General features: G+C 39.5%; 1 protein-coding gene across 4 annotated transcripts in view; it reads left to right on the top strand.

The window, feature by feature from the left end:
* Positions 1-16,875, top strand: part of EFNA5 (ephrin A5) — a 211,957-nt gene extending 195,082 nt beyond the window's left edge. For all 4 annotated transcript variants that reach the window (XM_074569669.1, XM_074569672.1, XM_074569670.1 and 1 more), the window contains 3 exons: positions 7,038-7,103; positions 7,495-7,575; positions 12,650-16,875. In XM_074569669.1, the coding sequence (XP_074425770.1) occupies positions 7,038-7,103; positions 7,495-7,575; positions 12,650-12,771 (269 nt within the window). In that variant the 3' untranslated portion in view covers positions 12,772-16,875. The remainder of the gene's footprint in view (positions 1-7,037; positions 7,104-7,494; positions 7,576-12,649) is intronic.
* Positions 16,876-27,191: the final 10,316 nt, after the last annotated feature.

Raw genomic sequence — 27,191 nt, 5'->3', positions numbered from 1 at the left:
ATTAATTCGCTCAAAATGGAGTTGTGTTTATGCTACCAAGACAAAACTTTTGCTGATATATTGGAATGAGAGAGCAGACATGCAAAGACTCTTTTTTAAACTAAACTCAGGTATTGGTGAAAGCTGGGATTTCCATAGGACCAGTATTTATCTACTTTTAATTTTTTGTTTTAACACTTAAAAGGAAAAAATGAAAGGTAGATCCTTTCAGGTAGCTTCTTTTTTGATTAATAATTTTGAAGACCCCTTTGCTGTCCTTAGATAGGGGTCTTACTTCATGTAAGGAGTGTTTTATTAATTCATTAAATTCTACCTGACTTTTTCAGTTGTACTCTTTATGCTAATTTGTAACTTTTTTCAATCTAAACTGTGAGAAGAATATTAATAACTAATTCTGCATTTACCTTGCTAATTTGCATACATTTGTGTTGTATGGTAAATCACATGAAAACCTACAGGGGAAAGGCTCAGCTCTTCCAACAACTAATAGGCTATTTTTTCTTTTGACTTGCACAAATTGAGAAATATTGCCTGTGGCAAACATAATGGAAAACTGCATTTTTAATGCTCTCACACATACTCATTTCTTTACAAAGAAAGAAGCAAATGACTGTTCTTAAAAATAAAACTTTCTAAAGCTCTGTAGCTGACACAGGATATTGGATGCTAAAACAGTTCAGGTTGGTGGAATTATGTTTTGCAGGTTGTATAACGTTACCTGGATATTGGATTTGACTAATGGGAGTGGTATTGTTCCTGAAAGGGCTAAAGGCAAATCTCAGCTATAAATATTTTCTCCTGAAAAGATTGTCTTTAACTTACAGGACCAAGAGAGTGGAAGGACTGCGTAAACATGAGTTTCTGATTTGCAACACGCTGCGCCCTGCGTATGGGGTTGCTGCAGGTTCTCTCTTTGTGGTGTTTCTCCAAGTGATTACAGAAGTTACACATGCAACCCATTTGACTGGGCAATAAGTGTTAGGTGTTTATTCCAGCTCTATGCATGTGCCATCTCGATTTAGCGTGCCTGGGAGAATTAATTCTCTATTGGCTTCCCAGTCTGAAACAATACTTCCGTTCAGTGCTTATGGTTGGGGTGCACTTGTCAGTGCCAGAATTTGTGTAACACACAAAGGGTGCAGGTAGTAGTATATCTGCAATGAACTGAAGTGAGATCTTGGTGTGATTTCTCAGACCCTGTTTGCTGGACATCTTAGAAGAGAGCAGAAGAAAACATTCATCGCAGTTTTCAAAAAAATAGTGAGAACAGACTTGTCTCCACAGTGTTTCGTGAACACTACTTTATAATCCTTCAGAGAATACTCCAAGTGAACTGGTAATAGAAACTTGGAATACAAAATAGTAAGAGAATTATCATCTGCAGAGTATCTGCAGTATGTTGTACCAGGACCATGAGGAGACATGGTGGTGGGTGGTGGGTTTCTGCATAAGGAAAGGATGCTTCTTTACCGTTGTCCCCCTGCTCTGAAACAAAGGTGCCGTCTGAGTGACTTAGATAAACGGAGTGCTATTTGTACAGTGAACGGTTCTGGTTTTGCTGTCTAATAGGGCTCACAGTGGATTTTGCCTTGAATATGAAATATATTTGTAGCGCTAAATGATGATTTGAATTGCATTTGTGATCTTTTTTTTTTTCCATATCGGAACTTGCGTTTTAGGAAACAATGCTGTGATTAGAAAGCTAAGAATGAGTGAGGAGGCAAGCAGAGAAAACCACTGATTACATGTGAATAACAATAAATAGGATGGTGGAGATCCTTTTTATATGTGGCATCCCAATAACTTGCTCTTAGGTTAGAAACTGAGCCTCAGTTGCCAGCCAAACTGCTGCCTGTCTCAGGAAAGGAAATACTTAATTACGGCTTTTGTCACATGGCTAGCAGGTCCTGATAACCAAGTTACTTTTGAAATTTTAATACCTTTTATTTTTTGTACATATACTTTTTAATTAGCTTTGTAGGTTGATCGGCCCATATTTTGATGACTCCTTTAAGTAGTCTTTGGGATTTAACATAGTAAATTCAACTGGTTGGGGAAGAAAAACTTGCATCGTTTGCTGTGTATGTTACTTTTCATTCTCTATCCGTGGCTTCCTGCAGTCATTGAAGAACTCAGCTAAGCCTTATGAGGCTGAGGAAGGACCTAACCTGTTATTTATATCTAATATATTAATAATGTACCATGTGTTTTCTAGCAGAGGACTGCTTAGGAGTGGGATGAAGGGAGCTGGATTATTATTTTTTTTTCAATATTTAAATATAGCTAGCAAATACTGAAATATTTATGGTTTGGCTCATAGGAGGAGGAGGAGAGAATGATTTTTTTTTTTTACTCTCTTTCCTTTCCTTACAGGGTATAAAATGGTAACCAGAAATGTTCAGAGAAGAGAAATTTTCTCATCTAATTTGTCTTTATGGGCCATTTTTGGATCCAGCTTGGATCTAGTCCTATGTGCAGTGCTTCATTGCATTTTATTTTTTTTTCTAGTTCAACTAACGGAGATGGAATTTTCATCTCAAGAATACAGAGATCATGACTTGAATTTTTTCTGAATTGTGGAATTTTCCTATTAAAAAAAAATTAAGAGACCAAACCAGTTATTTTTATAAACATGGAGGTGTTTTCATATGTCTTGTGATTTCAGAGGGATTTTAGTGTGCACTTCCTTCTAACCCCAAGTCTTTGTGTAACCAACCAAACAAAATATGTTGTTTAAAAGAGAGACCCAGGAGATTGTTATGAAGTTGCTGGTAAAGGTGAGGTAGGGCAGGGGGAAGAGTGAAGTATCATAGGAATTGTAATGAAACATAGGAACTAGCACCACTGCAGAGTTCCTCTTCTGTTTTTCATTGTAATTCTTCCTGACACAAACTAAACCAGTCAGACCTTTTCTATTCTAATATCATTCATGGCAAACAGAGGATATAACCTCTTTTACTTCATATAAGGGGTCTTTTTTTCAAAGGTTTCTTTTTGTTGTTCAGCAAGCTTTCAATTGCCTTTTTTTTTTCCTTGGGAATTTCAGCTTTTGAAATGGAAAGTGTTGCTTGGGACAGGTTCCATTAGCATCAGAGGCTTCCTGCTCTCAGAACTGGCCTCTATTTTATAGCTAATATCACCTTTAAAATGGGCGAATAGAAAAGCCTTATACCAAAGCCTTAGGGGCTCACCTGGTTTTGTGCAGAACAGAGAATGAAATTTCTCTTTGTACCACCTAGAAAGGACATCTTTTCCTACATTATAGCTAATTTCAGTGGAATGTAGCAACAACAGCAATAGTTTGCCTGGGAAGCAACTTTAACAGATCCCAACTGACGAAGAGCAGTTCTCTTTCTCCTTTCCAGAGTTCACCAGATTTGCTCTCTTGCAAGCGTGCAAGAGAATGTTGGGGAGTTTGCCAGACTCTGCTGCTTTGGAAACCCACCTTTCCTGGAAAGTAAAACACCTGTAAAACCACTGAACTTCCTTCTGCTAACACTTTGCTCTTTCCTAGCCCTAGGTCCTGAAGCTAAGACTTGTATTTCTCCAGTTACAGTCAGTTTGATAGGAGATTTTTGATTCAACCTGATCACAGAATTTTTTCATGTAAGCCTCAGCTTGTAGGTCCTAGCTGCAGAATTACTTCTGCAGCAGAAAAAGCATATTTAGCATTTATTCTTAGTAAATGTTAATATGTGCCATTTATTCTTTTACTATGTTGCCTTGGTCATTTAGTGTTTCTTTGCAGCTGTTAGTTAAATGCTGTCAACCATGTCACCCTGACTTGGAGTTTTGTCCTCTTCAGCAAGAGTTTGCCATTAAAGCTACTTTAATGAAGGAAAAAAAGGACTTCAACTTGAGTTCAGCTTTGAAGCATTAACTTACAAAAAAACCCCCCAGATTTAATGAGTAGAAGTAATCTGTAGTAGAGAGCAAGTGTGGTGTGCCTAATATTCAGAGAAAAAATATCTGGAGCTTGTTGCTGAAAGAGGGGAAAAAAGAAATCCCAGTTGTTGCCATCATATCCTGGACATCTGAATTCAACAGGTAGAGTTTTCATAGGATACTAGTGAAAATATTGCAGAATAAAGAAGACAGAGAAGAGAACAAACTGCCAAACTTTCTGCAATGTGTGTGAGAGGAAGACAGATGATGTGAGCCAACCTGACTCTTCCCTGTGGGTGATACAGGTCTTAAGGCAAAAAACTGCAATTGGTCAGTGGTTTTTCTTTTAAGATGAAAAAGGGAAGGGAGAAGGAGGGAGAAGAAGAAAGAAAGGGAAAAAAAAAAATTATTGCAGTCATCCAACTTGCTACATAGTTCTTAATTTCTCAGGAAGGCCAAAGAGCAACCTCTTTCGTTGTATCCCTTCATCACCTTAGTCTTGGTTGTTGAGGCAGATGCGAGACTGGAACAGTATGTCACTTGATTATTGTTTTTTTATTCATTATTATTTCTTCTGAAGCAGTAAAACACTAATTGAAGAGGAAGCTTTCTGGGTTTACTGCAAACATTGACAGTACATAATTTGCCTGGAAAGGAAAAAGGCACTTTTTCATACTTATTGCTGAAACTGCATCAGTTTGTGTGATGATGATTTAAATGCAACTGCTATGGCTGCAGGAGGATTGCAGTTCATGATATAGTCTATAGTTGCAAACACCACACTGCTGGAAAAGAAAGACTTAAGCAGGGAATGGGTTTTAATATTTTTCTCCAAAGAACATGGCCAGTCACTAGCTGTTGTTTGCTCTTAAATGTGTGCAAATATTGCGTAGCTCTATACACTTCATATGCACAAAGGATTAATTTTCTGTTTTTTCCAGATAGAATATTATTAGCTCCTAGCTATCCTAGCTAGTCAGTGGTATCGTAGTTAGTCACTGACTAACAGAGTATTGTAATAAACATCAGTGAGCAAAATGTGCTTATTTTTGGACATAAGCAACAGCATGTAAGCATCAAAGCTAAAAATTGCCTATAAATAAATGTATGTCATGATCCACTTCTGAAATGATTTCTGAGCAGGAAAAATCCGTTAGTTCTAAAATTACTGTAGGGACTCTATTTTGGCTAACGTTGGAAATACTATTTTCACCTTTATGCTGGTAATGTGGTAATGACTATAGAATTCTTATCTTTTGAGAAATCCACAAGTGTCTGTTTAGTCTGAGCAAAGCATTTAGCCAGTTGCATATATTCAATGAGGGCCACAGAAAGGACACAATTTCCTGAATATAACCACAGAGTGCAAATATTGTGCCCTAAATAACACACCAGTTACTGGAAATGTCAGTAGAGGGAGTTTTTCTGACTTTGATTTAGTAAGAGCCTATGGCAAAGCCAGCTGTTAACACTTCTTAAGTGCTTGTCATTGAGAAGGGGAGAGCATCATTTCTACACACTTTTGTCTTTTGATTAAAAGAGGAAAACAATTTTTCAAGGACTTCCCAACAGGTGCAGAACCACAGCATTAGCTGTATTGGACTCTTTACTTTGCTCCTTTTTTGTGTTTGTACTGAATTTGCTAGTTCCTCTTGGTAAGTTCTTCCAGGAAAAAGATGATGCCTGCTTGGAAACACATCATCAAAGACTAAGGGAATTTATTTCATGTTAGTTGAGGAGCCTTTCAAATGTGAGCTTAGCATGAAGACAAAGAGTGTGCATTCATATGTTTGTGTATAAATCATTTTAGTTATTTGTCACAAACGGGGACAGAAGTAATAAAACTGGATGAAACAGTTGATAAACAGAACAAACTAACATCTTCCCAGCCCAATCATCCTTTTAAAATCAAGACAGCTTCCAATAGTTGCTATTTTCTGCAAAAGGCAACTTGTTCTGCCCTGGTATGTAGCTTTTTGAATGATGGGGGAGACGATGCAATGAAATAAAAATTACTTTGCAGTGCTTCGGTCAATATTTTTCAGCTCTAGCTTTTGAGGGTTTTTGCAAGGGCAAAAATAAATGTGTGTGTGAATGGTCTTTCACAAGTGAAAATCTGCATGCCCAAGTCAAGTTGCTTAGTTGCCAGAATGCATGTTGAACTGCAGGCCGGTGTGCAATTTCAAAATTGCAGACATTTATGAAAGATACCAGTGTGTTCAGATTGGCCGACAATACACTAGGAAGTCTGGTCTGTGGTGAGAGGCAGGTGTATTTCCCTATGATCGTGTATTTTGAGGCAAGAGCACTTCTAGAAAGGAAGTTTTCACAGCAGCACTTGTTCCTGGGAAATAAGTAGGTGCTGACACTAGGCTTATGTGTATGATCTTTTGCATTAGTGCTAGACATGTTGTTTCCACTTACTTTTTTTTTTCTCCTAATACAGTAAGTACTCTTAAAATGAAATACTTTGAATGGGAAATGATGAAGGAGGGCAGAAAGGAGGAGTAAGCTGTTTTTGTTTTTTTAGTCGTGTAACATGGGGAATCATGTTTTGACTGATGCAAGATAAGTATTTTCTCAGCAAAGGTGGATGTGCTGGAGCATATGGAGGCTGACTTTGCTGTAAAATTTAACGCTGTGCATTTCTGCTTTTGTGGGAGTATATACATAGTCCTATTTTTAGCATTGTCACCTTCAGTGTCATTTTGTTTCTTCATCTGTTTTGGGGTTGCTGAGGCCTATGGCCTAGCATTTCAAGACTGGCTTTTCTCTGAATGATCTTAATTACTCTGAAGTGTAATTTTTCAGAGTAGACACCTGCATTACAGCAGAAACCATATGAAGCAACCTCTTGAGAAAACGGTGTGGAAAGGTGAAAGGAGATAATGAAACATTGAAAATACCATGTGCTTCGCTTCTTCCATGTAAAATAATCAAAAAAGGGTTTAGAATAAAATCTGCAGTTCTTTCCCTGCTGTTGCATAATCAAGCTACTTTGTACACTTGAAGTCCTTAGAAGCAGAAGCTGAAATGTGTCCAGCCCTTCAGATGAAGGGAAGATAAAGGATATTTTATTTTAGCACAAAAGATGATTTGCATTTTCACTCTCTTACTCTTCCACTTGTCTTTTCCTTCTTCCCCATGTACAGCTTCTGCGATCCCAGATAACGGAAGGAGATCCTGTCTAAAGCTTAAGGTCTTTGTGCGGCCAGCAAGTAAGTTCTTCAGATTAAGCTTTCAAGGGTGGCTTTGTAGCGCATGCTTTACTGTGTGGTCTAGTAAACAGCGGTAAATCTTTTGGGTTTTTTTTACTGTTAAATCTTGTGTATCTGTTCTGTACAGCAACATTTGTGTTATGATTTTCATCGTATTTTCTTGTCATTTTTCATAAAGCTTTAATTACATGGCAGTTGCTAACTTGTTGTTTCTTAAACTGTTGTACAAATGGAAGACTATACTGGCATTTGGACAAGTGCCACAGATTTTAAATATAAATATGCTTAATTATATAGTAAATAGAGAGAAAAAAAAGAGAAAAAAAGGAAAGTGGGGAGTTCAAGGGTGTCTCACTAACATATTTGGCTGTTATCTCTATTTTTATTATAGACAGCTGTATGAAAACTATAGGTGTTCATGATCGTGTTTTCGATGTTAACGACAAAGTAGAAAATTCATTAGAACCAGCAGGTTAGTATGCTTAGAGAATCTCTTTTAACAAATGCGTGTGTCCCTCTGGTGCTTCAGTACTTTTTTTCCTCTTCTCTCTGCATGCTTTGCATGGTACAACTGCTCTGCTTTTGCACATTTCTAGCAGTGCTAATATCGCTTATGGTATATTTCCTATATCCTTATTTAATGCAGGGGAGGAAAAATGTTGCTTTATTTGCTTTTTGGGTGATGTGGTTTAATAAAATATTCTGTGTGCCAGTGTAAAATTTTCACCAGTATTCTGAAGTCACTGGCCCATCCAAGCCAAACACCCAGCATGCTGGCAAAACACTCTATTTACTAAATGGGCCCAAAGTTTTAGAAATAAAGTCAATGGGCACACTTCATTTATTATGTGGTTTCAGAAGACTTTCAGAAAAGCAGAACCACTTCTTGTTTAATGCTGGTGCATGACACAGGCATGCAACTGCCAGTGTTTAAGAAAGAAATTAGTCCTTTAAAATTATATACATTTGTATTTCGTTAGGCAATGTATCATTTTTACATACGTGCACACACTCTGATATGTATAAATTCCTCTCCTCTTTTTATTGAAGCAGATTTAAGTTTTGGTGGGGTTTTCTGTCTTTTTTTGCAAAACACTGCCTTAAGAATAAGAATAATGCTTGCTATGATAAAGCCCCTCATCTGCCCAGGGCAAAGTTATGTTAACCTTCACCATCAGTCAAGCGGATGTGTCTCTGTGTAGAAAGTGCATGCGTATTGTTCGTATGGCTCAGGTTTATGACAGATAGAAGCATGTTTACTTCTAGGGGTGTGAGTAATCCCGCCAGCTTCAATGGGATGGCTCATGACATTAAAATTAAGTGGATATCTAGGAAAAGTATTTGCAATAGCAGTATTACCTACACAATGTATAGTACCTACACACTGCTCACACGTGGTTGTATTCAAGCATCAATAATTAAAATATACAGTTAAATAACCAAATTATACCAGAAGAGAATTACACACATACCATTTAGTACATACCCTAAGGACCAGATTACCAAGATCTTTTTTTTCTTTTTTTTTTTTGTTACTCTTATGCTATTTGACAAAGACTTGCCCTTTGATATGAAGCAACATACCATTTTTTTTGCTCTTTGTTATTTGCAGTTCATTTAAATAAAAGTCATTCTTTATACATAATTATAAATAAGGCTTTCACATGTTATCCAGTTTGAATGATTTACCTATGGATACACAACAGATTTTATTATTTTTCTTTAAGAGGACTTTCAGAACTCTCCTAAAAATTCTGGTTTTGAGAATCAAAAATGTTCTCTAAGCAAATCTAAATGCAAGGAGAGTGCATTTTCATTAGCTACATTTGTACCTTTATTAACAGCATTCTTCCAGAGAAGGCATTAGGATGATCTTTTGCTACCTCTAGGTAGCCTATGAATCTAGGAACTCAATGCACTTCTTTATGCTAATTAATGTGTGTTTCTTCTGTTACTGGTTTGCAAAAGAGATCATCTAAGCAATAAATGCCTCATTTTAGTGAACTTGCTGAGCATTCTTTTCCAGCAGTGCCGTTCACTTCCCATTGAATGGCTATACCTAACTAGCACCATCACAAAAGCATATCATTAGAAAGCAGCAGGCAAACCAGGGAACCAAAATCGTACAAAGAACATCCTGCAGTCTAAGAAGAAACGCTGTTTGTGTTATCAGGAGGAAATAATAGCTTTAACGAGAAGGTTTGGTACTGAAAAGTTCCCACTCCTGACATCAGTGTATATTTGCATTATTATTTGGACCAGTCACCATTAGATAGTCATTCCCCGATCTGCCGACTGCTGTCATGCTTTTCTGTTATTAGTCTGTTAGACTTGCCGCTGCCTGGGTGGATCTTACTGCATGTGATCTGTGTGGTGTACTAATTTACCTGCCTCTGACGTGCATCTTCTGCTTCTTTGCTCTCCCCTAGCCTGCCACTGTCTTCTTCCACAGTAGACAGAAGAATTGGGAGGCAGGAGGATCATGTTCAGCAGATTACTTGCTCTCACATTTCTTTCAAAAATCAGCATTTGTGTGACTGTTGAACCCTTATAATTTCACTGGTTTTGTTCAGGAATTTGTAGGAAACTGGTCTAGAGAGATCCCACTTGTTTCAGAAGTGGTGAAAGAAATTGACCCTATTCCTGTCCTCCCCTTCTCTTCCTCCTTAATAATAAAAATTAAAAGTCCCTAAACAAAAATGGGAGCTGTGCATATCTGGAAAACTTATACCTGAAGCATAAGATATAAAGCTATGTGATCTGGAAAATTCATGGCTGTCAAAATAGTTTTTTCTAATTACTGCTGGTGTTCCCAGTCTTTAGCAATGACCTTACAGATTTTACTCAGGAATTTTGTCCTCTTCATCACTTGCCTTCAGTGTTTAAAATAAAAGAAATCCTTTTCCCCTAGCATTAAAGATTGTGCAGTGTTATAACTCTGCACCTCCAAGGAAAATCATATTTGTAAAGTGATTTTGAGAACCACAGATGAATCGTGCTCTAACTGTATGAGTGCAGAAACCTTGGGACTGCATTGACAGAAAACCCAGATGGTTTCTTGAAAGGAACCCCTTAATGTTACATGAAAATTAATTCTTGTGAAGGATGGCTTTATAAAAATGACATCATAGAAGATCTCCATATTTTTCATCTAAGAGAAGTAATCTTTTTAGTTTAGGGCTTTTTTGTTGAGGGTTTTTAGCAGTAGCCAGCGTTCCAGTCATGGCAGTATCTGATAGTCAAAGAGAATGAGGATTTATTACTGCTCTACGCTAGTTCTGCCCTATTGTGTTTTAGTGCTGACTCACGGATGTAATTAGGACAAAACTGTTGACATTCAGCGTTGCAAATTCAGACTTATTTGCAATTCTATTGATGATGCAAGAGGTAGAAGGTAGTGCACATCATTCTCCTCTGTAGTTTTAGTTCATCAGCAGTGAGTAAACATTTCCAAATCGGGAAGAGCTGACTAAATATATGAAGGACGTAGTGGTGACAGTTAGAACAGGAATATTTTTTCCCTGTAACTTCTTAGAGTATGATTTGATTGTGAAGCTGCTCTTGCGAAGTACTTTATTCTCATTGCAGTGTCACCAAAGTACAAGAGTGTAACTAACTCAGAACCATAGAATCAGAATGGTTCAGGTTGGAAGAGACCTTAAAGATCATCTAGTTCCAACCCCCCTGCCCTGGAAGCGGAATATGAAACAGCTTTTGGTACTGACAGCCACTGGAACTGGAACTTTTCAGTAGCCAGCATTCACTGAAATTTTCAGATTCCTTCGGAATAATTCTTGAGGAAAAATATTAAGGCCTTGTTCAGGGCCAGAGTGCCTGGGAGGGTCTCCCTGACATACATGGTAAGGAGCTGTAACCAAAGTCATTCCGACCCGTCTTTCCCACTGACATCAGTGGGACTTTGATCTGATGGTATCCCTTTCTTATTAATGTGAACTTATTTATGGCTGATCAGTGCTTGCTTTTCATACTCTTGCCTTGGGCATCACCTGTTGATAAGCCTGAAGCGATTGTAGCATCATTTAGTGCTAGACAAAAATGTGAAAAATTGCTAATCCAGTTTACTGTGCCTCTTGCTGTGTAACCAAACTGGGCCTGAAGAGCCTATTAACCTAAATTATGCTAAGTGCTCTACCTGCATGTGTGCTGGGTGTCAAGGGTATGAAGGGAAGGGAGCTTGTTTCCAGCTAAAGCCAAGTAACGTGAAAGGCTCCACGCTGGAGCGGCATGGTGATCCCAGTGTCCTGACTCCTGTTTCCCTTAGTGCCTTTAATTGGAATTGCACAGCTCTCACCCAGTTTAATCCTGGCAGTGCAATTTGTTGAGATGGGAGCTACGAGACAGATATATCATAGATATGTCGACATTTCTCATAAAATGGGGGAGCTTATTACACCAAGTAGTGAGATACTATTAATTTTCGTGGAAACTTAGGCACTCTAAAATAACTTAGGAATACATTTTGAGGCCACTTCACACTTCCTAAAAAGGTTTATCTTATTTCATTCATTTAGTACTAAGAAAATTCAAACCCAGAGCTCACTTTTTATGTCAAGCCTCAGACAGATTACTTTTAAAATATCCAAATTAGATAGATGGGGATATGGAGGGCTTTCCAGAGAAAAATACCACACCTATAAGAACACTGAAGTTGAATTTGACTTTACCTGCCTTTTTGTATGTTGCAAGCTGTGGCTTTAAGGCTGATCTTAGTTTATAAAAACGAAACAGGGCTTTTTTTGGTATCATAAATTTATTATTTGCTACTGTGTTCTCTCCTGCCACTAATGCATAAGCATATTTTCCCATCTCAGCCGGTTCTTTTTTTCATTAGTTTTAGCAGCCGTATATGTAAATCTGTATTTTGTGTACCATAAAAGGTAGCCTGTTACCTGTGAGGTTTTCCAGATGGAGTGTATATTCTATAAAATTGGAGATTGTCATGTGTTAGCCTTTAAAATTCTTTTTCAAGAAAGGGAGATTGGTCTTATATCCCCTGCGCATCTCCAGATGTGGTATACTTCAGTGGGAATTTTATGCGTGGAAGTGGAATATATGCTTGGGCTTACAGGCTGTCATTTCAAACCCAGAAGCCAAAATCTGTAACTCAGTAAGGGGATTAACTGTGAAATTAATTCTGAGCACGTGCAACTCTTCTTCAAGCCCTTTTGAAAATCAGGTGTTTTTATTTAGCTGCCTCCCTATTGACATTGCTATCTAATGAGCCATCCAAAGCTAGAGCTACAGTGTTTTATTAGAAGAGGAATCTTTCATTCCTCAATCTGCTGAAATCAGACTTACTTTCTGCTCCTCTGGTCTTCAGTGGGAGTTTTGCCAGTAAGAAATGCAGGACTTGGCCCCAAGTTGGTTACATAATGAGGTATTACACGCTTGTGAAAGTCAATGACAGCACAAGGTTCATTGCCCTATTTCATAAAGGCACTGAAATCTACTTACAGTTGTCGGCTCAGTGAGAGTTTATTAAGGATGCAAAATCTCATTGGAATGTATGCTTTCTGTTTGAACAGATGATACCGTACATGAGTCAGCCGAGCCATCCCGTGGTGAGAACGCGGCACAGACACCAAGGATACCCAGCCGGCTTTTGGCAACTCTATTGTTCCTCCTGGCAATGCTTTTGATATTATAGCACAGTATGCTCCGGCAACCTGTCGCAGAAAATATCAGGGTCTTGGAACATCAAAGATCCACCTAACTGCTCATCCCAGGAAAGGGACTTTATTGTTTTTGCAGATGTCAAATTGTTATTTTTCCCTTTTCCCTTTTCTTCTCCCTTTTAGCCTGAACTCAGCAAAACTTTGAAGGGGATAACTAGCTTCAGCACCCATCCCTACCTACCCTGTGACTTTCTTAACCCCTCCATATAAATAAAAGGACTCCAAATGAAAATGCCAAACTATAATAGTGACACTAGTGATTCTTATTTTCCTCTGCATTCTCCTTTAAGAAGTCACCTCTGTTAGCTCACTGTGTCATCTGTATGTGGACAAGGAAGAACAGTGGCAGATGCAGTCAGTGAAGGATAAGGGAAGTGAGTGAAAGCCTGGGAGAGTTTTTCTCTCTGATACAATATTTATGCCTTCTCGTTCAGCACTGTAAGATGATCATGCAAGGCATCGTGTCACCATGTCAGGACTGGAGGGGAAATATTAAGAGTAGATATAATATAACACCATTTCCTTCAGGAGTTTCTAAATGAACAGGCTCCTGAAAGGGAAAGACGATGTTTCTTATAGGACTGTCTTGAAACATGTTTGACAGCAAAATTTGTGCTCATGAGTAGACGTGCTGTCTTTGGTGAGAGGAGGAAGTTAGTATTTAGGAATGTTAGCACACAGCAGGCAAGGTCAGATTTAGGAAACTTCACTGGGGGTGTGAGTGCCTCTGTTATTTCGTTTTAAGGGGATAATGCACACCGGATTATTTTATTTTAAAACAAATCACCGTGGTGCTACAATTTTTTTCTTGAAATGCAGAGGCACTTTTGAGAATAAAGTGACCTTCCCCAGCGCTGACTTAGTAGCGGATAGCCTTGGATGCTGCTCTGGGTGTCAATACATGCTAAGAGAGGACATCAGTGGCCAGAGGAAACATGTTTGGGACACAGGATCTCCAGTGTGCTCTTGATTTGTCTCTCCTGCAAGTTCCTCAACCATGGGAATAAACCACATGTAGAAGAAACCAGGACAGCCTAGTAGCATTGTTTGGTGGCGGGAAAGAAAAGAAGTGTGAAATATGAATTCAAGTGTTGATTTTTAATCTTTTCCCCTTCCAGCACAGTTTGAAGAGTAGAGGAAACGTGTTTATCAGACGGAGATAAACTAGATGGGCTCCCAAAGACTTAACAAAATATTTTTTTAAAAATCCACTAGAATAGAAAATACATTATTTAGATATACTTTATGCTGAGAGTGAGTATATATGCTTGTCCTATTTAAACATGTGAGAGAAGTGGTAACCCTTGATGCAATTAGGAAATGGGACTGTCTTGTTTGATGGGATTAGGAGTGACCCTGTTTAAGGAATCTGAGCCTTGGCTAAGTAGAACTTTAAAAAGTCATTTGCCAGGAAGTGCACACCTTGGGGTATTTTTTGGCTAGGCTGCCATGAAATTTGGACTGCTAAGCATAATCAGGGAAATATCAGACCAAGACTGAAACAGAGCTTTTCTAACAAAAACTGTGATAATTATGTTAAATGCGAAACAAAACCTGGAGCGTATTCAAGCAAAACAAGGGTTTTCTATATGAATCGTGAAGAGGAAGTCTGAGTGATACCATTAATGGATGGGACTTCGTGGGATTGATTGTTTTTCCTGAAGAAAAGCTTTCCAGAAGTTGAAGCAGCCCGCCATTCAAAAAAAGGAGGAAAGGGGGAAATAAATTTAAGATGTAGGGGGAGGTTTATGCATGCTAAACTGTGATCTGGGCTTGCCTGATATCCTACAACACAGTCATTAATGCAGGGCCTGTGCTTACAGAAGGAATGTAGGAAATTTCCTCTGGCGTGAAGTGCACACAATAAAGATACGCAGTCTAAACAGTGAGGGAAGTCGTCATCTCATTACAGGCTATCTGGTACTTTGCTCTCTTTAATGTGGATGTGCTTGGTAGACACACTAATACTTCCTGGTGGTAGGAATTAAAAAGCTTTGGATGAGGTGAGCTTAATCAAAATGCACCTTATCAAATGGACTATTAACCAGAGTACAGATAATATTGCATGATAGGTAACCATATTAAAATGATTCATAGCAATTGCAGGCAGTCATACCAGTAGCGCCAATTTAATGTAGAAATGGTGACTTCATTTTTCATCCTTTGTCTCTGAATGATGTCGGAGTTCAAGACGTACATTTATCCATGGCAAAGGATTTTTCACTAGTGTTACTCCTGGTGAAATTCACCCCTTCGTTTTATCACAGAGTAGACGAGGAACAACACGAGTGACGCAGCTGCGAGGCAGGTCCCTGTGCTGCCTGGCATGGCATGGCTGGGAGCGTACCAGACACTCTCCAGTTTGATACTTGGTGGCATCAGGCAATCCCAGTCATACCAAGTACGTAAGTGCTGATGGGCTTCATGTTGCGTTGCAAATCTCTGGACGCTTTAAATGCAGGTGTTGGTGCAAATTCAGGAGATGTCTTCTCCTTTCCCCTTTATCTGCCCCAGCGCGAATCTGAGGGACCGATTCTCCCTCGGCCTAGGTGGGTGGCTTGCTTACCCCCATGACCTGCACTCCTGGATGCCAAGTGCACTGCAATGTGAAGCAGGGAAAATAGGGATCAGTCAGTTTAGTGGATACTGTGTATCCTTTAATAGACAAGGTAACATTTCGTGTTAGTTTAGAATATTGTTTTGTACTGTACTTACTTGGATGGCGAAGGAAAGACAAGTAAAGCTATGTTCTTTAAATTCTGTATTATTAGCAACCTCTGTTGTATATAGTGTTTGATAATAAAGTATTAATTTGATTCTTATGTCTTTTGTAAGTGAGAACAATAGACTTTCAGGATATTAAAATCATGCGTTGATTACAAGACAGAGCTTTGAAGCATCAAGTGTGATCATGGCTGAGAACTGAGAGACAAGTGGCCATGACACTGCAGCATACAGGACTCATCTTTGAAAATCGTTCATCTATTGCAAGACTTCACAATGTCAAGACCTGGAACAACATGACTTTTGATGATCAATGTTTTGTCCTCAGTGTTTAAAGGTCTGATGTTGGAGCCCTGTGGTTTCTGTGTTAGTTTTTGTTCTTTTGTATCATGTTTGTTTCTAAAAAGGCTTTGGGGATATAACAGCTCTTCTGTTGTTTTATTTGTTTGTTTCTTTTTTCTTTATTTTTTTTTGTTCCTGTTTTCCTTCTGGTTTTGTTTCCATTAATAGTTTTTTCCAGAAAGGATCTTGCCAGTGTCATGTGCGATATATGTATGTACTTGGTTCCAAAAAAACTAGAAAGACATTTGGGAGGTACTGAGAGTAGATGAGTAGATTGTTTCCTTTCCTATATAATTGTGGAAGGAAAATGGTTGTATTTGTACCTGTTGATTCCCAGCCCTAACCCTCAAAACTGAACTTCATCCATTGCCTTGTGTGAGCAATTGTTCAGTCACTTTCAGAGGCTTAGAGTGTTAACTCTTCCCCTCCTTTCATTACACTTGGATTTTGTAATCACCAGTTTTAATGTACAACCATCCGCACTTCTCTTCCCTCTTCCTGCCCTTCCTCCTCTCCCACCCTCCTCCTTTTTTAATTTGGAGCTGTGAATGGGCAGATCTGTTTCTGGTCTGGCATCACTGCGTTTTTCCCATGCATTCGCCCTCGAGCTTCTCGGATGTGAGACAAATCTCCCTACAATAGGCTTGCTGCCATTGTCTGTACAGTTTAATAGATGCTGGCATGTTGGAGGTTACCCATGAGTCTGCGAAATCCGCTTTCCATGCTTACTCTTGACACCCCATTGAAGACACTCATTGTGTATGCATCTGGGTATGAAAGTCCAGCTCAGTGTGGTCCTGTGCTTGTACTGCCCTGCTTTGCAGTTTCTTTGCACTTATTCATTGAGTGCTGTTTTTGAAATGCTTACATTATATGAACTTAAAAGAAAATGTTAAAAAAAAAACACAACAAAACCCACCCAAAATCCCTGCCCTATAAGATCTGTATTTGTATATACACGTGTCCGTACAATTATACTTAAATAAAATTAAAGATTTTCATCATTTTAATTGGTTCTCTTAGGCTACATTTTTGTTCAATCAATTACGTCTTTATGTGGGGAACTATTTGTACCTACCTGATATATTTGTGGGCAATGGAAAGCAATGAGGAGTGGGAAAGTGTGAAGAATGCAGTAGGCACAACGACTGACTATCTAGAGCTGTAACTACCACTATCCTGGCTGATCTAAAGTGTGGCTGCTCGGCTCTTCACTTTTTTTTTTTTTTTTTTAATGTGTTCATAGCTCTTCCAAATACACAGGAGAGTAAAGAACTATGTCAACAAACTGCTGGAGCATTACATGGTTTCCATCATCTCTTCTGCCCTGCTCTGGGCCTCTCAAGCAGTCCTCCTTACTCCCCTGGGTAACAGGTGGTTGTATGGCGTAACTCCCGCTTCTTGAGGAACGGAGCCAGCCCCAGAGATGTGCAAACAGGGCAGCTGCACATGGTACCCCTCTACCCAGGATGCCCCTCAAGCTGACAAAGAGATGGGGTTGGAAATGGCTTTGAAATCTCAGCCATGTTTTTCTTTACAAAAGGGAGGAAAAGGGCTGAGAGCAGTGGGAGCCATGTAGATGGGAGAACTTGAGCAAGGGTGCCTCCCTAAGGGAAGAGGAAGAATGGGGAAGCAAGCAACTGGCTGGCTGTTTCTCCTCCTCCTTCCTTCCACCCCTGCCCCCAGAGGCTGATGTAGTGCCTCTAAAGATGCACAGGACTGGATTGGTGTTGGCTTGTATTTAGGTCTGAAATGGTTGTCTTTGGCAGTGCCTGCTCACTAATCATATGATAGGTTTAACCTGAGAATTTAGGTCATAGAAGGTGGGGGGCACACACTGAAACCTATAATACATGCTCTGTGCATTCAAAACTCAGCTGTAATTACACCATGTTACCATTAAACTCACTGAAAGCTTTTTATTACATTTAATTAGTTGACAGGGCAGCAAGTACTAATTATAACTTACTCTAACCTTCTTTACAAATGAGAAGTGACAGCTTTGTGAGAGGAGAAGTGTGTGTGAATATTTGATACAAAGAATTGATGCACCAGACTTTTTTCCTCTGTAGCTGTGATATTACAACCAGGGCAGGGTTATAAGTGACACATGTTCAGTATGTCTTAACATAATAGCCATGTCCAGAAAATATCCTGCAGTCTGACACACTTAATAGCCTTTGCTCAGAAGACACTCTGCTTTTGCTGAGAATGGTATTTGATTTCATTTTTCTGCATTATTGTGCACAATGGGCCTTTGTGCTCCCTCATCTTTCCTTCTGCAGAATAATTCTGCTCACAGAGTACCTCTGAGGGCATTCTTAGGAATATTCAGGCATGCATCATACCACTATGATATGGTTGTGTGCCAAAGTGGTTTTATTCATTCAAAACAAAGCTTTGATTTATGTAGGTTAGCGATGTGGTAACCAACTGGGATGGTTAAATTTTTTACAGGCTTTAACAGCACAGGATTGAAAAGTACCTCTTTCTTTATAACTCTTATTTTTGTTAGCATTTGCCCTTACTGGGAAGTTTAGTTTAAAACATGATTTAACGCTGTATTACAGGTGTATGCCTGAGAGCCCAGATCAAGACTTAGTCTTCACTGTAAAGGCACTGTACAGACAGCTCTTGTACAAGTCAGCTATTTATGTTTGTTTGCTTTCAGCACCATTTCGATTTGCTGCTACAAATCAAAGCAAGATGAAGAACCCATTTAAAATTTTTGTTAAAATTTTCTCCTAGACCACATTGAAGCTTTTAAAATGAAGTATTTGTTAGATGCAAAAATATCCTTTAAAGAAAATTCAAAATGTTCAAGTGACACTGCAAAAATGTTGAAGAGCTAAGCAGGTTTTTTGTTGGTTCTGTCCCTCCAGATAAATCTGTAGCTTACTGATACTGTCAATCATGTTTAGTTTGGAAGAATTCAAACCACAAGATAACTCCCGCAGCCACCAGCACATCTTGAAACATTCATTTTTCCTATGATGTTCTTCAAGCAAGTTCTCATGTCGTTTGGTTACATAAGGAGGAATATAAATAAAAAAAATTGCAGGAGAACAAGCTAGATGTCTACTTGGAGGGAAAGAAGGAGAATTTTCTGTTTTACCTAGAACTTATGAAAGCATACACTGCATTCAAGATCAAGAATATAGAGTGATTTCTATATGCTTATCCACCTTGTAGTGTATCTCTGAAGTAAAGACAGGAAGGAAGGTACCTCTTTCTGTATATACAATCTTAAGTGCGTTGTTACACACAGCCGTCTTTCAGTTCTTATGTTCAAAGTGTGATATAGCTAAGTGCTATTTTGTGGGACACACTTGCCCACTTAGCAACATATATTTTCCAGTACTGATTTTAACATTTAAACGCATTTCTTTATCCACAGACAAAACTGCTGTTGGCAAAACTGAAGTTTTTGTCTGGATGGTATTTGTAAAAGGAAAGGTCAAGTGAATCGATAGGATACTGTAGGTATAAGCATCCTTCTGTTCCTTCTACTGCAGAGAACCAATTGTGCCTTTTGTTCTCATGTACTGTAACTTGCAGTATCTCAACTAAAGGTTCAAATAACCACTGACCACCTAGTCCAAGAAGTTTAAGAGGCTTTCCTGAGGTGATACTGAAGTTCTGATCCTTTTATACTTGGGTATTGGGAATAAATGGGGTGCTACATACTGCAAATGGCAAGCTGTGGTCCTGCAGTAACTGTCCTTGCCTGGGGAGGGTCAGAAGAATCCGGCCTTTGGCTGGGTGTGAATGCTTCAGTGGGAACTTGGCATGCTGTGCGTTACATAGCACTGCGTGTATCCCAGTGCTTCTGTGTGCTACAATGGGGATGGAGAAGGGGTGGGGAAGAAAGAGAGAGCTCATTCAGTCACAGGCGGCTAAGCAGCAGACTTTGAGCCAAGGAAATGGCTACTGGTGTAAACTGTCCATGAGTAAAAGTCTTCATTATTTGTTGAAATTCATAAAAACATTACATAGAAAACTTGCAAGGTGCCGGATTATGTTCTTTAAAAGTGGTTCTCTGGTCAAGTGCTATGCTCGTGGAAGTCAGGGATAGATTTACCATTCAATCAGGCCAACATTGATCAGTTTTGAAAACCCACTAGCATTTAAAAACATACACCTCACCCCTGCCATTCTAAAACAGGGAAAACTTGAAATCTTGCACTTGGCAAGACTCCTTAAGGCTGTATCTGGAGCTGCTGCATGTGGAGCCAGCAGCTCAGGATTTTGAAGAACCCTTGTGAGAGGTCTCCCCTGATTTCTGAGCACTCTGTGTAGCGAGTATTTCGATAGTCATTTTTAAACTTGGTTTTGGGAGTAACTTTTTGTTGTTACTGGTTTATCTGTGCCATCCAAAATATCCTGAAGCTAAATCAGAAGTGCAGCACAGATCCTGCCCCCTGACTTTAAGGAGGCAGGATACAGCTACATTTCAATTTAGGATGACTGCAAAGAGAAGGATGGCTGCTCTGCCTTATAATGGGTTGAACAAGAGCGTGGATGATGTTAATGGTTAGGCATTAAATGTGAGGCAAAGCCGGATGAACCCATGCAGTGATGCTTATCAGGCTTTGTACATTAGTTTTACAATATCCTGGTTCTTGCACATACTTGCATTACAAAAGGCCTTGTGTTCCCCTTGACACAGAAGCCAAAACAAGTGTGCATATCATCCTTGCTAGTGAATACGTGCCCCTTTTGTTGTTGTTTATTTAATTAGTTATTCTGCATTTATTTGCAGGTAAAAAGAAAGGAAAATCCATGCACACTTCCTGTGCTCTGGTCTCATTAGCCAGATTTCCTCAAAACTCTTGTACTCCAGAGAAGTTTTGCCAAGTGGCTAAATGAAATGCACACAGTATGAATATTTATGCTGTTTTAATGATGGGATTTTTGCATCCATGAATAATAAAGGTTTTAACAAGAACAGATAACAAGATTGGCACAAAACAGTGAAGTGGTTAATATAGCAACCTCTCTGTGCGGGGTGGGGGTGGGGGAGTCCATTGAGAGCAGCAGGCAATGCATGCCTCCCTCCCCTTTCTCTTCCTCTAGCACCAAAATTAGTCTGATGGGACATGCAGATCTGCCAGATAGCTTTGCAGAAAGCAGGTGTTTTATCTGTGCTTTGTGCTACAGCCACCTCTTACATGCTTCGTTTGTAAGGAAGCCCAAGGTTTTTGACTAAAAGAGGACCTTCTTCAACTTCTGAACACCGTGTTTATTTCAGATACTCTCCAGCAGTGTTTGCATTTGAATCTGAAGCTGCCACTTTGCTTTGTCTGTTCAGGAGCAACTGACTTACAGGTGTTTACAAGATAGGGAGCTTTGAAGGCTGTAAGTCAAAGTAGCATGGCTTTCATGAGCTGGTGCAGGGAGGGGCAACCCCTGCTGGTCCCTGCTCCAGCTGAATGATGCTGGAGGGAGATCACTTTAGGCTCTCATATTTGGTGACGTACAGGGGAAGCTGCATGGTCCTGAGGACCACAGCCCTCTTTGTACTTGTCTATAGCCACAGCCGCTCAAAGCCTGATCTCTTTACTGTCAAAGTGAGATAATGTAAGGTCATCGTAATGGCATGCTTGGAGGGAACACTGAGCATTTTATCCTCTGATGAATTTTTGAGCAAGGGTTTATTGCATGTTTACTATACCTAGGTATGCTGGATCTGTGGGAGCAGGTGTCGGGCAATGCGCATGTAGATAAGCGATGTCAAACAAGCAAACAAAGAAACACCCACTTAGAAGACCTGTGTGCTCATCCTTTCTCTCTCAGCCAGCACCTCCCTGCACAGTCCTGTTGTCAGACTGCTTTGCTGCCATCCCTGCTGCCACTGTCCCGGTAAAAATGCTAAATTCAGGGGTTGGTTTGGATCCTGGGTAGCTGCTCTCCATTCCATATTTTTTTCCACTTGGAGATACCAAAAAACGTTTGCCTGAATTTTGACCTTTGGCCATACCTGTCCTTCAAGGCTGATGTTCAGGTCTGTACCCCCCTGCTCATTGCAAGGTTGCCTGCAACAGTTCACTGCACATCTGATGAAGATCAGGTCTCAAACTGGGCCACTGACAGCAGCCTTGCTCTGAAAGTAGGAGCTAAAAGATGCTTCAGGTGAGAGCTGGACTGGAAAAGCTGCCTAGGGCTAGGCATGGGATTCTATATGAGTCAGAGAGACTGTGATATCACATGCATTTGAGGAAAAATAAAGGAATTTATTATGGTAGAAATGCTTTTCTAAAAAAAAAAAAGGAAATAAAATTTAAAATGAGAGTGGCTTGAAAGTAGTCACAGCTGAGTGCTTTTAGAAAGATTTATTTAATTTGCATGGATGGACAGGGAAGTAAAAGAAGACTTTTGATCTTCAGTGCAGGCTGAAATAAATAAACATAAGTCTTATGTTACTTTCTTGCTGTCTCCTCCATATGGAAGTTTTTTTTGGTGTTATATCTAACACTGTCAGAAAAGAAGAAAAATTCTTTCAGATTTTATACAACTAAACTATTTTAAATCTATTTTTTAAAACTTTCATCATGGGACAATAAGCTTACTATGAAACAGGTAGATCCTCTTCTGTGCGTGTTTATACATGACACACAACCAGTATCACAGAGCAAGTTATCCCTGACAGTATTATCTGGATGTCTTGTCACTGTTCTTTTCAACAGTTTGCTCTTTTTGCATCCTTTCAGTGAAAACTTGTCCCAGAAGACACCACAAAAGCTATTTACTTTGTTTCAAACATAATTAAAACAAGAAGATCACAAAGGAGAAAATTAAAGCTCCCAGCCACTACCCTGGCTTCAGCTCTCTCAGGCAGCAGATAACTGTCTTAAATGTGTGGTTTGATACACTGAAGAATAATAAAACTCTTCTATTTTGAGATGTAGTGCAGCTTGCTAGCTGCTTGTGATTCAGCACGTTACAAGAACTCTGCATTTCCCTCTTCCTCTCCTGAATAAATCGTGACGTCTGAAGCATGAAAAACACACACCTCTGCCATATGAAGCACATGTCGTATCTGCAGGAGGAGGGACAGATATAACCCGGGAGAAGTCCTCGGAATATATATCCCAGACACTGAATCTGGGATTGAGGAATTGGAAAGCATAATGCTTTCAGAAATGGAAAAAGAAAATACATACAGTCTTGCAATGCAGTTTGGGGGGGGAGAACCAACCAACAACAACAACAACAAAAACCCAAAGGAAAAGAATGTCCTAATCAGGCGTCCTACAGAGAAATGAAAAAAGAAAGCCATTCTTGTGGTAGAGCAGCAGGGCGTGGAGACTCCCAAGAAGAACCTTCTGAAGGAGGGAGAAAACACATAGTGACTCACTGGGCAAGCAGTTTCCATTTGGAAAAATTAGGTAAGAAATATTAACATGCCAGAATTGGGAGCTGTTTACATCAACACAATACGCTGCTTATTGCATACACAGAGTGAGCGATACCAAGCCTGGAAATCGTCATGTCTCATCTAACCTCAGAGTATCCACTGTTAGTTGAAAAGGGCAAGTGAGAAACAATGCAAGTGTTTGAAATCTAGCAATAAACAGAGAGGAACTTTATGAATTGGGCACCTGGTGCTGTGCTGTGATCCCTGGCTTTTAATTTCTGATCTGTCTCTGACTAAGTTAGAAGAGAAGGCAGCATATCTAATAGCGATTCTGTCTGTAGGGCATGCTGGAAAGAACAGAATTTAAACACTGTATTATCATATAAAGAGTGTCTTGTAGACAGTCCTTCTAGTCCAGCTACTAACAAATATACTCACACACTACTCTACAGTAATATGGCTGTGTAATTTGCCTGTTTATTAATTTTCAGGGAATTCTTAACTCCACGATTAGGAATTAAAATAAAAACCTAGCGGCAGAAGTTGAATCTTTAGAAACACAGCTGTTGAATGGACTGGGAGCAAGAATGGGTAGGAAACTACAGCAGAATTAAGGAAATACATCAGATCTTCCTTGTGAGCCAGTGTACTCTCTCTTTTGCCCAACCCCAACAGACAGTCATTTCTTAGTAAATAAACTTGAAAGCATTCCCTTCATTACCTAATGCTGCAGGATAGGTGGCCAGGAGAGATGCTGTGACAAACTTGTTTGGGCAGAGTGCTAGATGTGGATACACGTATGTGGTTGAAAAGCCTTTGCACAGGTAAAAACTCATGAAATACTGGTTTTAACAGAGGAAGGTGACCGTGACTATGACAAACTACATATTCATGGGTAAGAGTGCTCCAGGCCCTAAGAAACGTTGTAAACACCTTGTCAGTCTGTGCTGAGCCTGGCTATTGAACACAGGAAACAGAGCTCCATCTTCCCCAAAAGAGTTAATTGCAGTAGGCCATGAGTCCACTGGGGACATGCTGGCAGGGTGAGGACAGAGGCAACAGCCACTCTGGGGACTGCTGAGTTTCCAGTTCATCCCAACCTGAGATTTTCCACTATGAACCCCGTCTGGCCGTCCACACACAACCAGGGAGACGGGAAAGCCCCCTAAGACAAACATATTTTAGTTTTAAGATCAGAGGTTGGCATTGCTTCTTGGCTGGTTCCCCAAAAGTTTTTTAATATACAATTTTTCCGCTATCTTCCCTCCCCTCCTTCTCCCCCTGCCCTATTTCTTTGAAACTCTTTACATATAGTAATTCACTCTGCCTTCGACAGGCTTTTGTGAGGGTGAAGGAAGGATGGAGCTCTTTATGTGGCAGGCAGATATTGCCCAAATCAGAAAGCTCTCCTTCTAAGACATATGTTACATGGAGCAGAGGACAGACACAGCTAGAAAAGGACAGTGACAAGTAGTGTGGTCTCTTTAAATGGCTCCCAGGCACTGTCTTGCCAGTCCAAAGATCTGGGTTTTTTTTCTTAACCAGAATTCATTGACCTCTCACTAAATTTGTTTACCCAGTGTGATTTCCATCAGATGGATAGCGACCTTGTTTTCTTCTTCAAATCTTTTCTTTAAGTGTTGTTTCAAACTTAATTCTGTGCTGTCACATCACATGCAGCTTTTGCCAGCCCCATCTGCTGAGAAACACAGCTGGGAGGCTAAAACCACTTGTGATGCCTCACACTGAAGAAACACTCATCTTAAAACAAATCTCTCTAAAATATTCTGCCAAATGGCATCTTTGTAAATCTGTCTAATGTCACAGAAAGGAGCAGACAGCAGAAGCTCTGTTGTGCACAAGGAGAAGCAATCATTACCTACCCACCTGAAGCAAATAAGAAATGCTAATTAGAAAAATTCTGTAACTCAGAGTGCTTTACAGATCTACCCAATTCCATTTTTACGTGGCAATATAAATCCTTTTTCAATGGCTGTTAAAACTAAAAACTTGGAGTAACAAGAATGGTTCACAGGGGTAAAAAATGAACTAAGAGTTTGAACGATGCTATATAATTCTTCATGCACTCTATAGGCGCTCAGATTGGGATATTTTAAAATTAGCTGTAGTTTGCATAGCGTATTTTACTGTTACAATTCACTGTCTCTATTTATAGCCATGTGATAACAATCTAGGGTTTTCTTTTTATTTTTCCCTTTGGCTGGAGTTTATGATGTGTGTGAAAACTGAGTTTAAGTCATGTACTGTTTGTTCGAAAAGCACAAGCCAAATGAAGAGACATTGGGTTGTCGCAAGTTTGGAGCACTGTTTGATATGATAATTCCAGCCTCCAAGAATTAGCCTCACCAACTCTTGTTTTTCGCCTCTTAACTAAACAAAGCAAACCTCTTGGAATGACTGATAGTTTGAAATAGCCAACTATGCGCACACACTCCAGTTCTAAATTAAGGCTGGCCAGAAATCTGTTCAAACAACATGACACTTTTGTTTTTACATATTCATCCAGAAACAAAGAAGGCACTGAATGCCAATGTCCTGCAGAAATAGTCAGCTGCAAGGCCTGAAAATCACTACATGAACACACTTCTGCAACAGAACAAACAGAAACAAACAACGAAACATTTCACTGCACTTTGTATTTTGGGGGGATTTAAGCTCTTACAGCACAGATAGGTCTTTGCTTTCCAGTAGAATTACCACTTAGTAACAGTTTTGAAGCTTACATCAGCAAAGATGGCTGTACGGGAAGTGCCAGAATGAAATTCTCAAAGACCATGTGTGGGGGCTTCAAACTCCAAAAGCTGTACTGGGGAGACATCTCAGCCTGTTTGGACATAAAGTATGAGCATATGTTGGTGAGAGACATTAAAACAATTTTTGATTGGTTTGATTTGTGTGAAACTTTCACTGTTCCATGTGTTCAGCATGAGCAACTTTTAATATGTTTCAAACAAATATATTTATTAGCATCTCCATAGCTTGCTGTTCCTCAACATTCTTCTGCCTGCCTACAAAATGTGTTAAAGCAGAACATGTGAAAGTGTGTCTGAGAAGTTTTTAGTATGCCTTTTCTCCATTTTTCTGAGAAGTGGAGAAAATATTAGTGACGCAAGTGTGAGGCTGGCATGTTGTTCTGCCCAACGGCAAGAGAACACATCAGGGTTGCTTCCTATGGAGAGAAACATTCAGGAGGCGGCAAGTCTTTCAGACTGTGTCTGATAAACACAGACCTTGGGTCTGTCATCCTCCTTTGTTCACTGTAGCCTTGATCATTCAAAGGACAGATAGAGAATACAAAATAAAAGCAAACAGAAGAACAATCTGAGATAAATAGGTACCTATTTTGTCAAGTTTGAATTTCAATATCTGACCAATTAACACTGATCCCTTGGGTATATTCTTGTGGTATAATACTTGGCTCTGTGCCATCTGGCTGACTGGGATAATGGCAATAGCATAGCTATGCTAGGGTAGCAAAAAAAAAAATAAAATCACCTGAGCAAACTTTCACAATGTCTTGGGAGCCAAGTGTGTCAGACAGGCTTCTGTGTTAACACAGACATATTAGTGCTTAAAACTGCCCTATTCACAGTTATCTTCCACGTTTTTTCATGACATTGCATTTCTACAAAGACATGCTCTTTGTTCTCTACAGTCGGCTTCTTGGAATAAGCCAGTTTTGTTCTGGCAGGAAAGCCTTTGGAAACTGGATGAACAAGCTTGCTTGCAGGTCATCATCCTGTGTTAGACAATCATTTATGTTTACCAAGGTATATAAGTTTTTGTGGAAGTAGTCAAGCAGAGGAGGAGATGATAGCCACCTCTAAGTTAAGTCCTGTTTCAGTACTATTTTCTTAGCTAGTGAGGTATGTGGGGAGAGATATTAAGTAATCTCTAATGTACAATTCAAATATCGGGCCAATGTCCTTCCTTCCTTCTTTCCTGGCT

Source organism: Larus michahellis, chromosome Z (genome assembly GCF_964199755.1).
Source record: "Larus michahellis chromosome Z, bLarMic1.1, whole genome shotgun sequence".
Classification (NCBI taxonomy): Eukaryota; Metazoa; Chordata; class Aves; order Charadriiformes; family Laridae; genus Larus; species Larus michahellis.
This window is presented reverse-complemented; position numbering and strand designations above follow the sequence as displayed.